Source organism: Urocitellus parryii, chromosome 5, assembly GCF_045843805.1.
Source record: "Urocitellus parryii isolate mUroPar1 chromosome 5, mUroPar1.hap1, whole genome shotgun sequence".
Classification (NCBI taxonomy): Eukaryota; Metazoa; Chordata; class Mammalia; order Rodentia; family Sciuridae; genus Urocitellus; species Urocitellus parryii.
Genome location: NC_135535.1, coordinates 91,869,409 through 91,884,546, shown reverse-complemented (window position 1 = coordinate 91,884,546; position 15,138 = coordinate 91,869,409). Strand labels below are relative to the sequence as shown.

Sequence of the window (15,138 nt, the reverse complement as noted above, 5' to 3'; positions counted from 1 at the left end):
ATAGCAGGTGTTGAACAACAAAGCATGGAGAGAGCCCTGAGGGGCAAGAAGAAGCTCCATGCAGAAGCTGGCCTCTTTCCTGAAGTACTACATCACGTGCCCCAGCACAGGTGCAGAGCTGACTACTAAAGGAAAAGCTAGCTCTTTGTACCATTGTTTTCTCAAAGCAACTAGAAACCAAAAAGCAACATATTTCAAAAACAACTTAAGAGGAAGTTGCATGTGTTTAAACAAACAACTGGGCCAGGTGACTTGGTCCAGCATATTTTGGAATTACAGAAGATCTTCAGAACATCATTTCTAATGATTTTTCTGATGATGTGCCTACTTGTTCTCTCAACATCTCCACAGCTACCAAGAGAAAACTCATAGCCCATACACGTAGTCATTTTTCTTCATTCATGACAAATCTCTTTCAGTAATAATCAATAAATGTTTTAAATAGCTAATGGTAAAATTCAAGAGAGGCTTTGATTTTGGAGAGATTTAGTAAGCATCACAAATCCTTCATTTTGAGCTTGTTTCAAATCCCAGTCACGTAGTATCATCATTCTCTTTTAACACCAGCACACTGTCGTGCTAGTTAATAATAAACAACATAGCATAATCAAACTTGTTATGATTAATTCTCTAGATAGCATTTATATATGTAGAAAACATTCTTTATCTGAAAATAATTCTAAAGTGAGTAGAAGGTGACTAGAAGACCATGTTTGCAAAATGTCTACTGCTGAAAGTAAGAAAGACTATTGATAGCTAAGCTACTAGCACCTAAGCCAGACTGCATTCAGAGACACAGATGGCTAATTGGCTCCTGTTGGTAAAGGTCATTTTAATTAAATTTTACTTAAACTTTATCATAAGGAATTTCAAAGTCATGATTGATAATTTATGATAAATATAACCCTCACAGATGTCCTGATCTTTACCTTTTTCTCCCCTAGGCTTTATAGAGAAAGTGACAACTGAACTATCCACATCCATCTACCAGCTTATTGATGTCTACTGTCACAGCTTTTACGCTGATTTTCAGCCTGTAAATGCACCTGGAAGCATTTCCAGTGTAAATCCTGGACTCCATTCCCATCTCAGCTTCACAGTCTATGCAGTACACAACATTCCTGAGACATGGATGGGCAGGTGAGTGGTGGCAGGTTTTCCCACAAAAGGGGTAATTAGTTTTTACACAACTTCCAATTAGAGCAAAATTTATCTTGTTCTCATTTGCAGGAGCAAGTATTTCATACAAATTTAGAAATTAATTGGCATAAACTTATCTTTATTGGTAAAAGTACATTTTAAAAGTTCCAATTCTCAGTGGTCATTTATTTCCCCACTTCTTCCAATCTCCTCCATATTAAAAAGAATTGCTGTTGTCAATAATCATTGTGGAAATAGAAAATACTCATCCTATTAGATGGCTACCATAAAATTGTCTTTATAGTATTTGGATTTAAATGACTTATGGAGAGAGAGAGAGAGAGAGAGAGAGAGAGAGAGAGAGAGAGTTAGTTTACAAATAGAAAAAGAAAACACTCTGATTCTCATCAAGTTATTGAGTGGTAGATATTTTGTAAGATTATTACCTTGATATAGTGAGAATTAGCCAAGAATTACTTGAATTGCAATAAAAGAAACCACAATTATGCATAAATAACTCTGGATATTAGGTTGAATCTATGACGTAGTATTCTCTTAAAATAATTAGAGTAAAATAGCATAATACACTTGAATTTCTTATGACTACCCATATAGAAGAATACTTATTAAATTAACGTTGATATTAGGATACTAATTTGTTGGTGAAAATATTATACATAATGCATTTGGGATCTCAAAAAAACTGAAAGGAATAATTTTAGTAATGATAAATCATTTTGCTTGGTATGACATTTTTTGCAAATAAATAAACTATGTAAATGCTTACAGATTCAATTTAAGGAAAAATATTACCTATGTAAATAAAAACCTACACACACATACACACACACACACACACACACACACACACATTTCTTCCAAATTCATGGAATGGTACTTTTATACATTTTTCTCTTTCCTAATTTTATGATGAATTTTAAAGGGCTGATATATAATATTATACATTGCGACTCTAACAAAGTATTTCTTATAATTTTCTAGCCACCAAAATATATCCCTTAATTTTAATTCAAATGTAAAATCTCTAGATAAATATAGGTAAAGCTATATGTATAGAGCAAGTACTGTGTGTAATTATATAAATAGAGGAGAATACATGTAATATAAGTTTATACAATATATAAATATTCATATATATATATATATATATAAACATCAAATGCATCTATAGATTTAAAACACATTGTGTGTTTGTATAAATATAATATATCTATCAAACTCGCCTTTTTCATCTTTCTCTACATTAGACCTATATGGGGAAAGAAAATATTTAGACCATTTTTAATAGTTACATAGAGGTGGTATGTGTGTGTATACATAAATTATAGATACCAAATAATATTTTTTTCTACAAAAGTATCTATAATCAATGAATAAATGACAATTTTGATAGAAGAAGTAAATTTATCCCATTCATTCATTAGAAGAACAAACTACACAACCAGGTCTGGAATAGGAGGAAATAAACCACTGGTCTTCTTCTCTTAGGCAGTCCATGGTCCAGTTACCTTAGAAATTCTGACAGAAGAGGTTCCAGTAAGATGTTTTTCATAGTGACAAATTATAATTTTATTGTAGGTTTGTTAGTGTCCTATCAGTTGCTACATAACAAATTACCCCAAATTTAGCAGATTAGTCCAATAAACACTGACTAGCTGAGGTTTCGAGGGTCAAGAATGTGGGGAGCAACTTAAGTTGATGGGTTTGGCTCAAAATCTTATATGTTACAGTCAAACTGTCCACTGAGACCACAGTCATCTCAAGCTTCACTGGGACATAAGAATCTACTCCCAAGATCACTTGCTTGGTTGTTGACACTCCTCAGTTCCTCAGGGTGTGTAGGTTTGAAAACTTGGATTCCTTTCCACTGAGTTGTCTCTGAGTTTCCCCAAGACAGAGCAGTTGTTTATATACCAGAGCAAATGATCCAGTCGGGAAAGAGAGAGTTCATGAGCAAGGGGCACAGAGAGAGAAGAAGACATCTTCTCTAACCTCATCTTGGCACCAAAACTTCTCATATTGATACTGTGAGAAGGGATGATACCAGGTTTTTGAATACCAGGAGGAGGGATCATTAGAGACCATCCTGAAGGCAGGCTACCACACTGGAAAGAAGCAACAAAGAAGAAACTAAGCCAGAAGTATCTCCAGAAGCATAAGTATTAACAAACTAGGGCACAAAAATAACAAAGTGGCAATTGCCTCTCTGACTTTAGTCATTAAGACTAGATTTAATGGCAGTGGTTGAAACTAATTTATTAAAGTTCAGAATTCCAAAATAAAAAAGTTGATGGATTTAAAACTGCATTATGATCTACTCTGTGACCCGCTGTCAGTGAAGGCTCCATGCAAGTTAACAAAGATAAATGAGAATGCATCTTACTTATCATAAGTTTATTAAACAATTTTTTCCATGATTTCATTATACTGATTAAGAATCCATCCATATTTAAGCTAAATCTCTCATGATACAGGAAAGAAATTCTTCTTTAGCTTTCTCCTCTTTATGATTGAAAGTGACTTTATCTTACTCCATGATGAGATAAACATCTATATATCTCTAAGATATATAGATATTATATATAGCATCATGCTTATTATCTTCATAATTGCATACTATTAGTTCCTTCTCCTCTGTCACCTTTTATAAAATTCATGTGACAAGGCACATCTGTGTGTACAACCGTATTTGATAACCTGTAGTCTCCAAAACATTTCCTAGGTTAATATAGATGCTCAAAAAAGATCTGTTGAAAGTATCTAAACAAACTCCCTTGAAAAGAAGAACAAGTTGGCCTTGGTTTGTGAGATGGCCACCTGGGTCCTGGAAAGCAAGAATACTTAGGCTGCAATGTTATTTCAGAGGACAGAGGACAGAGGACAGAAATATAAGATGAAGAAGTGATGACTGTAAAGAAAGAAGACACTCAGAGAGCAAATAGGATATTTTAGTAGAGATATAAACTTAGGGTTTGAGGACCTGGGGACCAACATCTATAAAATTGAGTCCATAGCAATTAATGGAAGTGGAAAAGAGGTTGGTTAGAAACTGTAAAAATTATCATTAGTAATAATTAATAAGGTAGAATCACATTGTATGAAGAGGTTATATTAAAAAGTCAGTGAAAATTATTTTTAAAAATCCCTTAAGTCACTCATAAAGTATAATACTATGTTATGACAAATAGAATACCAGATTAATTATGCATAAATGCCTAATGTGTATGGTAATGCACATTATGCAATAAAGTATCTTCGTGCAAAAATGATCTGACATTTTTAATTATGAGAGACTGTGAACACATGAACAAACTAAAATTTGTTCTCTCCAAGAGAGTGTCTTCTTTATGAAGAATTAAATGGCATCTATAGACTGCTTGTCATATATCCTTTGCCATCAGAAAGCACATGTGGAGAAAAAATCAAAGTGATAGAGTGCCAGGGATCCCAGCAGCCTGCAGCAGGGCCCGGAGAGCCAGGCCAACTGATTCGCGTGGCCTGCCCTGCGGCTACAGAAGGCGTGGCGCCTCAGTGAAGCCATTAATTGGCAATCAGGGAGGTTAGGGAAGGCCATTAGGTGGAATCCCACCAGCCAAGCCCACACGGACCCTTGGGCCGAGCACGGGTTCTCAGAAGGGGAAGGAAGCGGTACAGTCCCATCCCCCACAGCGGACACTCCGCCGAGCCAGTCAGCGGCCACCATCCGGGAAAGCTGAAGGATACACCGCCACTCTCCTTCAGAGTGCGACATCAAAACAGGTCGGTGTCATTCAGCTCACCCCCCAGACAGCGGGAATTCGCATAAAATCTCTCCTAGGCTTGCCGGGAGAGGGAGTATCAAGCTGAGCCTCCATACAGGCTAGGGGGAAACCAGAGACACCTGACCTCCAACCCCTCCTCCCAGTAGCAGCCAAAAGGAAACCTGGCTAGCCAGCGCTGGGGGAGGGGCAAGCAGAAAAAATCAAAGTGATAGAGTGCCAGGGATCCCAGCAGCCTGCAGCAGGGCCCGGAGAGCCAGGCCAACTGATTCGCGTGGCCTGCCCTGCGGCTACAGAAGGCGTGGCGCCTCAGTGAAGCCATTAATTGGCAAGCAGGGAGGTTAGGGAAGGCCATTAGGTGGAATCCCACCAGCCAAGCCCACACGGACCCTTGGGCCGAGCACGGGTTCTCAGAAGGGGAAGGAAGCGGTACAGTCCCATCCCCCACAGCGGACACTCCGCCGAGCCAGTCAGCGGCCACCATCCGGGAAAGCTGAAGGATACACCGCCACTCTCCTTCAGAGTGCGACATCAAAACAGGTCGGTGTCATTCAGCTCACCCCCCAGACAGCGGGAATTCGCATAAAATCTCTCCTAGGCTTGCCGGGAGAGGGAGTATCAAGCTGAGCCTCCATACAGGCTAGGGGGAAACCAGAGACACCTGACCTCCAACCCCTCCTCCCAGTAGCAGCCAAAAGGAAACCTGGCTAGCCAGCGCTGGGGGAGGGGCAAGCAGAAAAAATCAAAGTGATAGAGTGCCAGGGATCCCAGCAGCCTGCAGCAGGGCCCGGAGAGCCAGGCCAACTGATTCGCGTGGCCTGCCCTGCGGCTACAGAAGGCGTGGCGCCTCAGTGAAGCCATTAATTGGCAAGCAGGGAGGTTAGGGAAGGCCATTAGGTGGAATCCCACCAGCCAAGCCCACACGGACCCTTGGGCCGAGCACGGGTTCTCAGAAGGGGAAGGAAGCGGTACAGTCCCATCCCCCACAGCGGACACTCCGCCGAGCCAGTCAGCGGCCACCATCCGGGAAAGCTGAAGGATACACCGCCACTCTCCTTCAGAGTGCGACATCAAAACAGGTCGGTGTCATTCAGCTCACCCCCCAGACAGCGGGAATTCGCATAAAATCTCTCCTAGGCTTGCCGGGAGAGGGAGTATCAAGCTGAGCCTCCATACAGGCTAGGGGGAAACCAGAGACACCTGACCTCCAACCCCTCCTCCCAGTAGCAGCCAAAAGGAAACCTGGCTAGCCAGCGCTGGGGGAGGGGCAAGCAGAAAAAATCAAAGTGATAGAGTGCCAGGGATCCCAGCAGCCTGCAGCAGGGCCCGGAGAGCCAGGCCAACTGATTCGCGTGGCCTGCCCTGCGGCTACAGAAGGCGTGGCGCCTCAGTGAAGCCATTAATTGGCAAGCAGGGAGGTTAGGGAAGGCCATTAGGTGGAATCCCACCAGCCAAGCCCACACGGACCCTTGGGCCGAGCTCGGGTTCTCAGAAGGGGAAGAAAGCGGTACAGTCCCATCCCCCACAGCGGACACTCCACCGAGGCAGTCAGCAGCCACCATCCGGGAAAGCTGAAGGATACACCGCCACTCTCCTTCAGAGTGCAACATCAAAACAGCGGACACTCCATCCAGGCAGTCAGTGGCCACCATCCGGGAAAGCTGAAGAATACACCACCACTCTCCAACAGCTTGTAACATCAAAACAGCCAGCAGCAGGACCCCGGAGATCCAGGCCAACTGATTCGCGCGGCCTGCCCCGCAGCTACAGAAGGCGTGGCGCCTCAGAGAAGCCATTAATTAGCAAGCAGGGAGGTTAGGGACTGCCATTAGGTGGAATCCCGCCAGCCAAGCCCACCGCCCACGCCCGGAAGAGGCCCAGCGATCTGCCAGCATTGTAGTCACGACTCCCCAATTGGAATAGGGACAGAGCAGAGCCGCCTTCCACTCCCGGAACAGGCCCAGAGAGCCGCCAGCGTGATAGACACGTCACCCCAATTGGAGTAGGGGCACAGCCGCCGCCCGCACCTGCAAGGGAGACTTTTCAAGTATACAAGAGCAACATAAATAAATAGGGGGTAAATTTCAAAACACAACAGTTGCACCAAGCAGAAAGAAACGCGGGCAGTATGAAAAGACAAGGAAAGAAAGGACCACAAGCAATGCAGGTCAACTCAACTTTAGAAGAGGTAATAGCTGCAACAGATGGAATATCAGATAAAGAGTTCAGGATATATATGCTTCAGATGATCTGGAGTCTCAAGGAAGACATGAGACAGCAAAATCAGACAATGAAAGATCACATTGACAAACAAATCCAGGAAGTCAAAGATCAATTTCACAGGGAGATAGAGGTAATAAAAAACAAACAAATTGAAATTCTAGAAATGCAGGAAACAATAAACCAACTTAAAAACTCAATTGAGAATACTACCAGCAGAGTAGATCACTTAGAAGAGAGAACATCAGACAATGAAGACAAAGTATTTCAACTGGAAAAGAACATAGACAGCTCAGCAAGTCTGCTAAGAAACCATGAGCAGAACATCCAAGAATTATGGGACAATATCAAAAGACCAAATTTAAGAGTCATTGGGATACAGGAAGGCACAGAGCTCCATTCCAAAGGAATAAACAGTCTATTCAGTGAAATAATACGAGAAAACTTCCCAGAATTGAAGATTGAGACAGAATCCCAAATCCTAGAAGCCTACAGGACGCCGAATGTGCAAAATCATAAGAGATCCATACCTAGACACATTATAATGAAGATGTCCAACATACAGAATAAGGAGAGAATTTTAAAAGCTGCAAGAGAAAGAAAGCAGATTACATTTAGGGGTAAACCAATCAGGATAACAGCTGATCTCTCAACACAGACTCTGAAAGCTAGAAGATCCTGGAATAACATATTTCAAACACTGAAAGACAATGGGCTCCAACCAAGAATCGTGTATCCGGCGAAATTAAGCTTCAGGTTAGAAGATGAAATTAAAACCTTCCACAATAAACAAAAGTTAAAAGAATTCGCAGCTAGAAAACCATCTCTTCAAAAAATCCTTGGCAAAACATTACAGGAAGAGGAAATGGAAAACAACATTGAAAACCAACAATGGGAGGTAGGACAGTAAAGGGGGGAAAGTAGTCATAGAGGATAACAAATCAGGTTTAGTAACATCAATAAACAAATATGGATAGAAGAACAAACCATATCTCAATAATAACCCTAAATGTTAATGGCTTAAACTCACCAATTAAGAGACACAGGCTAGTAGAATGGATCAAAAAACAAGACCCAACAATATGCTGTCTACAGGAGACGCATTTGATAGGAAAAGATATACATAGACTGAAGGTGAAAGGTTGGGAAAAATCATATCACTCATATGGACCGCGGAAACAAGCAGGAGTGTCCATACTCATATCTAATAAAATAGATTTCAAGCCAAAGCTAATCAAAAGGGATATAGAAGGACACTTCATACTGCTCAAGGGAACCATACACCAACAAGACATAACAATCATAAATATATATGCCCCAAACAATGGTGCAGCTGTATTCATCAAGCAAACTCTTCTCAAGTTCAAGAGTCTAATAGACCAACATACAATAATCATGGGAGACTTCAACACACCTCTCTCACCACTGGACAGATCTTCCAAACAAAAGTTAAATAAGGAAACTATAGAACTCAATAACACAATTAACAACCTAGACTTAATTGACATATATAGACTATACCACCCAACATTAAGTAGCTACACTTTTTTCTCAGCAGCACATGGAACCTTCTCAAAAATAGACCATATACTATGTCACAGGGCAACTCTTAGACAATACAAAGGGGTAGAGATAATACCATGCATCTTGTCTGATCATAATGGAATGAAACTGAAAATCAATGATAAAAGAAGAAAGGAAAAAGCAAGCATCACCTGGAGAATGAACAATAGGTTGCTGAGTGATCAATGGGTTTTAGAAGACATCAAGGAGGAAATTAAAAAATTCCTAGAGTTAAATGAAAACACAGACACAACATATCGGAATCTATGGGACACATTGAAAGCAGTTCTAAGAGGAAAATTCATTGCTTGGAGTTCATTCCTCAAAAAAAGAAAAAACCAACAAATAAATGATCTCATACTTCATCTCAAAATCCTAGAAAAAGAAGAGCAAAACAACAGCAAAAGAAGTAGAAGGCAAGAAATAATTAAAATCAGAGCTGAAATTAATGAAATTGAAACAAAAGAAACAATTGAAAAAATTGACAAAACTAAAAGCTGGTTCTTTGAAAAAATAAATAAAATTGACAGACCCTTAGCCATGCTAACGAAGAGAAGAAGAGAGAGAACCCAAATTACTAGCATACGGGATGAAAAAGGCAATATCACAACAGACACTTCAGAAATACAGAAGATAATCAGAAATTACTTTGAATCCTTATACTCCAATAAAATAGAAGATAGTGAAGGCATAGATAAATTCCTTGAGTCCTATGATCTGCCCAGATTGAGCCAGGAGGATATAGACAACCTAAACAGACCAATAACAATAGAGGAAATAGAAGAAACCATCAAAAGACTACCAACTAAGAAAAGCCCAGGACCGGATGGGTATACAGCAGAGTTTTACAAAACCTTTAAAGAGGAACTAACACCAATACTTTTCAAGCTATTTCAGGAAATAGAAAAAGAGGGAGAACTTCCAAATTCGTTCTACGAGGCCAACATCACCCTGATTCCGAAACCAGACAAAGACACATCAAAGAAGGAAAACTACAGACCAATATCTCTAATGAACCTTGACGCAAAAATCCTCAATAAAATTCTGGCGAATCGGATTCAAATACATATCAAAGAAATTATACATCATGATCAAGTAGGATTCATCCCTGGGATGCAAGGCTGGTTTAATATACGGAAATCAATAAATGTTATTCACCACATCAATAGACTTAAAAATAAGAACCATATGATCATCTCAATAGATGCAGAAAAAGCATTCGACAAAGTACAGCATCCCTTTATGTTCAAAACGCTAGAAAAATTAGGGATAACAGGATCATACCTCAACATTGTAAAAGCAATCTATGATAAGCCACAGGCCAGCATCATTCTGAATGGAGAAAAATTGAAGGCATTCCCTCTAAGATCTGGTACAAGACAGGGATGCCCTCTCTCACCACTTCTGTTCAACATAGTCCTCGAAACACTGGCCAGAGCAATTAGACAGTCAAAAGAAATTAAAGGCATAAAAATAGGAAAAGAAGAACTTAAATTATCACTATTTGCAGATGATATGATTCTATACCTAGCAGACCCAAAAGGGTCTACAAAGAAGCTATTAGAGCTAATAAATGAATTCAGCAAAGTGGCAGGATATAAGATCAACACGCATAAATCAAAGGCGTTCCTGTATATGAGCGACAAATCCTCTGAAACGGAAATGAGGACAACTACTCCATTCACAATATCCCCCCAAAAAATAAAATACTTGGGAATCAACCTAACTAAAGAGGTGAAAGATTTATACAATGAAAATTACAAAACCCTAAAGAAAGACATAGAAGAAGACCTTAGAAGATGGAAAAACATACCCTGCTCATGGATAGGCAGAACTAACATCATCAAAATGGCGATATTACCAAAAGTTCTCTATAAGTTCAATGCAATGCCAATCAAAATCCCAACAGCATATCTTGTAGAAATAGATAAAAGAATCATGAAATTCATATGGAATAATAAAAGACCCAGAATAGCAAAAACAATACTAAGCAGGAAGTGTGAATCAGGCGGTATAGCGATACCAGACTTCAAGCTATACTACAGAGCAATAGTAACAAAAACAGCATGGTACTGGTACCAAAACAGGCGGGTGGACCAATGGTACAGAATAGAGGACACAGTAACCAATCCACAAAACTACAACTATCTTATTTTTGATAAAGGGGCTAAAAGCATGCAATGGAGGAAGGATAGCATCTTCAACAAATGGTGCTGGGAAAACTGGAAATCCATTTGCACCAAAATGAATCTGAATCCCTATCTCTCGCCGTGCACAAAAGTTAACTCAAAATGGATCAAGGAGCTTGATATTAAATCAGAGACACGGCATCTGATAGAAGAAAAAGTTGGTTATGATCTACACGCTGTGGGATCGGGCTCCAAATTCCTCAATAGGACACCCATAGCGCTAGAGTTAACAAATAGAATCAACAAATGGGACTTACTCAAACTAAAAAGTTTTTTCTCAGCAAAAGAAACAATAAGAGAGATAAATAGGGAGCCTACATCCTGGGAACAAATCTTTACTCCACACACTTCAGATAGAGCCCTAATAACCAGAATATACAAAGAACTCAAAAAATTAGACAATAAGATAACAAATAACCCAATCAATAAATGGGCCAAGGACCTGAACAGACACTTCTCAGAGGAGGACATACAATCAATCAACAAGTACATGAAAAAATGCTCACCATCGCTAGCAGTCAGAGAAATGCAAATCAAAACTACCCTAAGATACCATCTCACTCCAGTAAGACTGGCAGCCATTAGGAAGTCAAACAACAATAAGTGCTGGAGAGGATGCGGGGAAAAGGGCACTCTTGTTCATTGCTGGTGGGACTGCAAATTGGTGCAGCCAATTTGGAAAGCAGTATGGAGATTTCTCGGAAAGCTGGGAATGGAACCACCATTTGACCCAGCTATTCCCCTTCTCGGTCTATTCCCTAAAGCCCTAACAAGAGCATGCTACAGGGACACTGCTACATCGATGTTCATAGCAGCTCAATTCACGATAGCAAGACTGTGGAACCAGCCTAGATGCCCTTCAATAGATGAATGGATAAAAAAAATGTGGCATTTATACACTATGGAGTATTACTCTGCATTAAAAAATGACAAAATTATAGAATTTGGAGGGAAATGGATGGCATTAGAGCAGATTATGCTAAGTGAAGCTAGTCAATCTTTAAAAAACAAATACCAAATGACTCCTTTGATATAAGGGGTGTAAACAAGGACAGGGTAGGGACGAAGAGCTTGAGAAGAATATTTACAGTAAACAGGGATGAGAGGTGGGAGGGAAAGGGAGTGAGAAGGGAAATTGCATGGAAATGGAAGGCGATCCTCAGGGTTATACAAAATGTCATATAAGAGGTAAGGAGGGGTAAGTCAAGAGAATACAAATGGAAGACATGATTTACAGTAGAAGGGGTAGAGAGAGAAAAGGGGAGGGGAGGGGAGGGGAGGGGAGGGGGGATAGTAGACAATAGGACAGACAGTAGAATACATCAGACACTAGAAAGGCAATATGTCAATCAATGGAAGGGTAACTGATGTGATACAGCAATTTGTATACGGGGTAAAAGCGGGAGTTCATAATCCACTTGAATCAAACCGTGTAATATGATGTATTAAGAACTATGTAATGTTATGAACGACCAATAAAAATAAATAAATAAATAAATAAATAAAAAAAAAGAAAGCACATGTGTAGAATTATATCTTTCACTCACATTGCTGAAGATTCATTTATAAACTTGGCTCATTACATTACCATGTTAAGAAATGTATGGGAGACATATGCAATATCTTTCAATATAAATACCTTGCACTCACCAACCAAACATTGATATATAGATTAACATAATGGACTCTGAATCAAAAAGCATTATTAAATATAAAGTCACTACATGGTAGGAAATATTCAATTCATTAGAAAGATGAAACAAAGTAAAACAGTTGACAAAAATGCAAGGAAAGATTGACAGAGCTACTCTAATGGCGGATGATGTCAAATATTCCTCTCTCAGGAACTGATAGATTAATGAGACACATTGGGAAAAATACAGAAGAATGAGCAAATACAACTAACAAGCATGATCCAATAAATTTGTATTGTACCCTAGAGGAAATAATTTAGAAATACAAATTCCTCTCAAGCCTACATGAAACATCTATTTTAAATGACCAAAAAGAGACTTCAAATAACCTATATAATATAGATCTCATTCACTTTCTGCAGTGTGATAAGTTAAAAATCAGTAAGAAAATACAAATAAACATATTTGTAAATTCAAATATGTTTTTTAGAAAGTTTATGGACAGAAAGAAAGAAATTCTTCTCTTCCTTTTATGCTGAGTTGGGATATTCATGATGTTGATGTGCTAGTTCATACCACCGCCATTGCTCTTAGCAGTCCTCAACCTGGTGGTGGCCTTTCCTGCCTACAATGAGATACAGGAAACAAGTCCCTTGAATTGTCTTGCCCCACAAAGTCTGGTGTTAGATATAAGTTCCAGTCTTCTCTTTCAGTCTCCAGGGCAAAGCCAGGAGTGGGGAACTTCCTCCATGATGTCCCTCTTTGCCTGGGGAGGGACTCTGGCAAGTGAGTGACATGAATTTTCCTTCCAGCTTTGATGTGGCTATTTGTGCCCTCCTATACACCTTGGGTATAGTGGTATAGGAGCCTCTTCACTGCTTTCTGGATTTCCCAAAAGGGAATTGATCAGTGTATTGTTGAACTGGTGTGGCTATGGACAGGGAAAGGTGGGCCTTGGGGTTCCTACTCTACAATCTTGCTGATATACCCAATATAAATTCTTAAAGTAACCTGTAAAGCACACTTTATACAAGCAAACACCACTTTATCATTTGACTTTAGACTATAAAAATAATTGACCCATTTAGCAAGCTATTTCCTTTAAAGCATTCAGCTTATTGAATCAATGTTGTTTCTTTTTAGCTATAAAGCATTTTCTTTCTCCTGCTGGCTTACATATGCTGGGAAGAAGCTGTGCCAAGTGAGAAACTACAGAAATATTCCAGTCAAAAAATTATTTTTTTTCTTAGTCAACTGGAATGAAACGTAAGTTCAATCATTATCCTAGCGGGATCATTTATCTAATAAAAGTCAGCCTTTTTTCTTTTTTTTTTCTTTTTGTTAGAAAAGGGAGTGATTTAAAAAAAAAATAGATGACGCCAGTTGATGGGATTCAGTGGTGTGATAAATATGCTAGTGCTAATAGATATCTGATGGCCAATTCAACAGGTTAAAAGTCCATTTAAAAACCTAGACAAGTGTCCAATCCACACTATTGAATTGAGGGGAAAAAGGGGAAATTAGAAAAAGGAGCAGAGTTATTAATCATTCACACGCTATGGGTAATAGGAATATTTGATTCAGGGCTGGGGAAAATACACATTTAAAAACAAATTGCCTAATGATATATGTAATCTCCATTTTCTCTCACAAACCAATTGCCTATTTGCTTAAGTAATCAAGACATTTTTATAATAAACACCCATGGATTGTGCAAACTCATATGTAAGTTAGGGTGAGCAGCTCTTATTTCCTCCTCTAGTAGAGATTTATTATGTCAAAAGGGTAAAGTACCTTCTCAAGCTTTCCCTGCCTTCTTCCTCCCGAGTAGTAGAATCTCAGGGGGCTCACAGGCCTCATCCTGGCCATTTTCAAGGTTACTGCTGCTTTTCTTTCCTCTCCCATGACAGTATCCCACTGCTTTACTCCCTGTCAGTCATTTTTCTGTGATCTCTGCTGCTTCACTGAGATCAATAGTCTGCCATCTCAAATAAAAAAAGTCTCCCAGCCCATTCTCCTTCAGCTCTTTCAGAAGGTCTAGCTTTCTTGGAAAATAACTTGACTCCCAGTATTATGCTTTCCCATTAAAAAATATATGTCGTGACTTCTAGAAATCAGCGGATGGTATTAGCAGCATTATCCTGCTCGGGTGTCACCACATTTCAGAGGAGACTGTGCCCTGAAACATAGTGTAAGACCTTCAGTTCTCAAGTAGCATGATACTCACCTCCTCAACCAAATCTTTTTTGTTCTGGGACTTTTACAATCTTTATTTCTCCTTTGAACTTTTTAAATTCTTTTGGCCAAAGACCTAACTTTCCATTACAACACCCTTTCTCGTGTACTGAATCAGTTCTGCTTGTGAAATTCTTCAGTGGCTTTCCAAGTCTTTTAAGGTAACAGTGCTTTGGCCCCTATCTACCCTCTGTACCTTGATTCCTAGAATTAGTCTCACGCCCTGCAGCAGCAACTATCCACTGACGACTTCTGATCTTAGAAGGAACCAAGGAGTCACATCTCTACTAGGAGTCCTCCATGTAACAAGATATAGTGCTGCCACTTGCTTACCTTGAGAACACCTAATTATCTTCCACCTCCTTTATAAACCCTTCT

At 39.6% G+C, this 15,138-nt stretch overlaps 1 protein-coding gene across 3 annotated transcripts in view; it reads left to right on the top strand.

Moving 5' to 3' along the window:
* The window catches only part of Pik3c2g (phosphatidylinositol-4-phosphate 3-kinase catalytic subunit type 2 gamma), a 332,111-nt gene that overhangs the window by 68,078 nt on the left and 248,895 nt on the right, over positions 1-15,138 (top strand). For 2 of the 3 annotated variants that reach the window (XM_026391945.2, XM_026391944.2), the window contains 2 exons: positions 945-1,140; positions 13,669-13,791. In XM_026391945.2, the coding sequence (XP_026247730.2) occupies positions 945-1,140; positions 13,669-13,791 (319 nt within the window). The remainder of the gene's footprint in view (positions 1-944; positions 1,141-13,668; positions 13,792-15,138) is intronic. The other variant, XM_026391946.2, reaches the window with a different exon arrangement.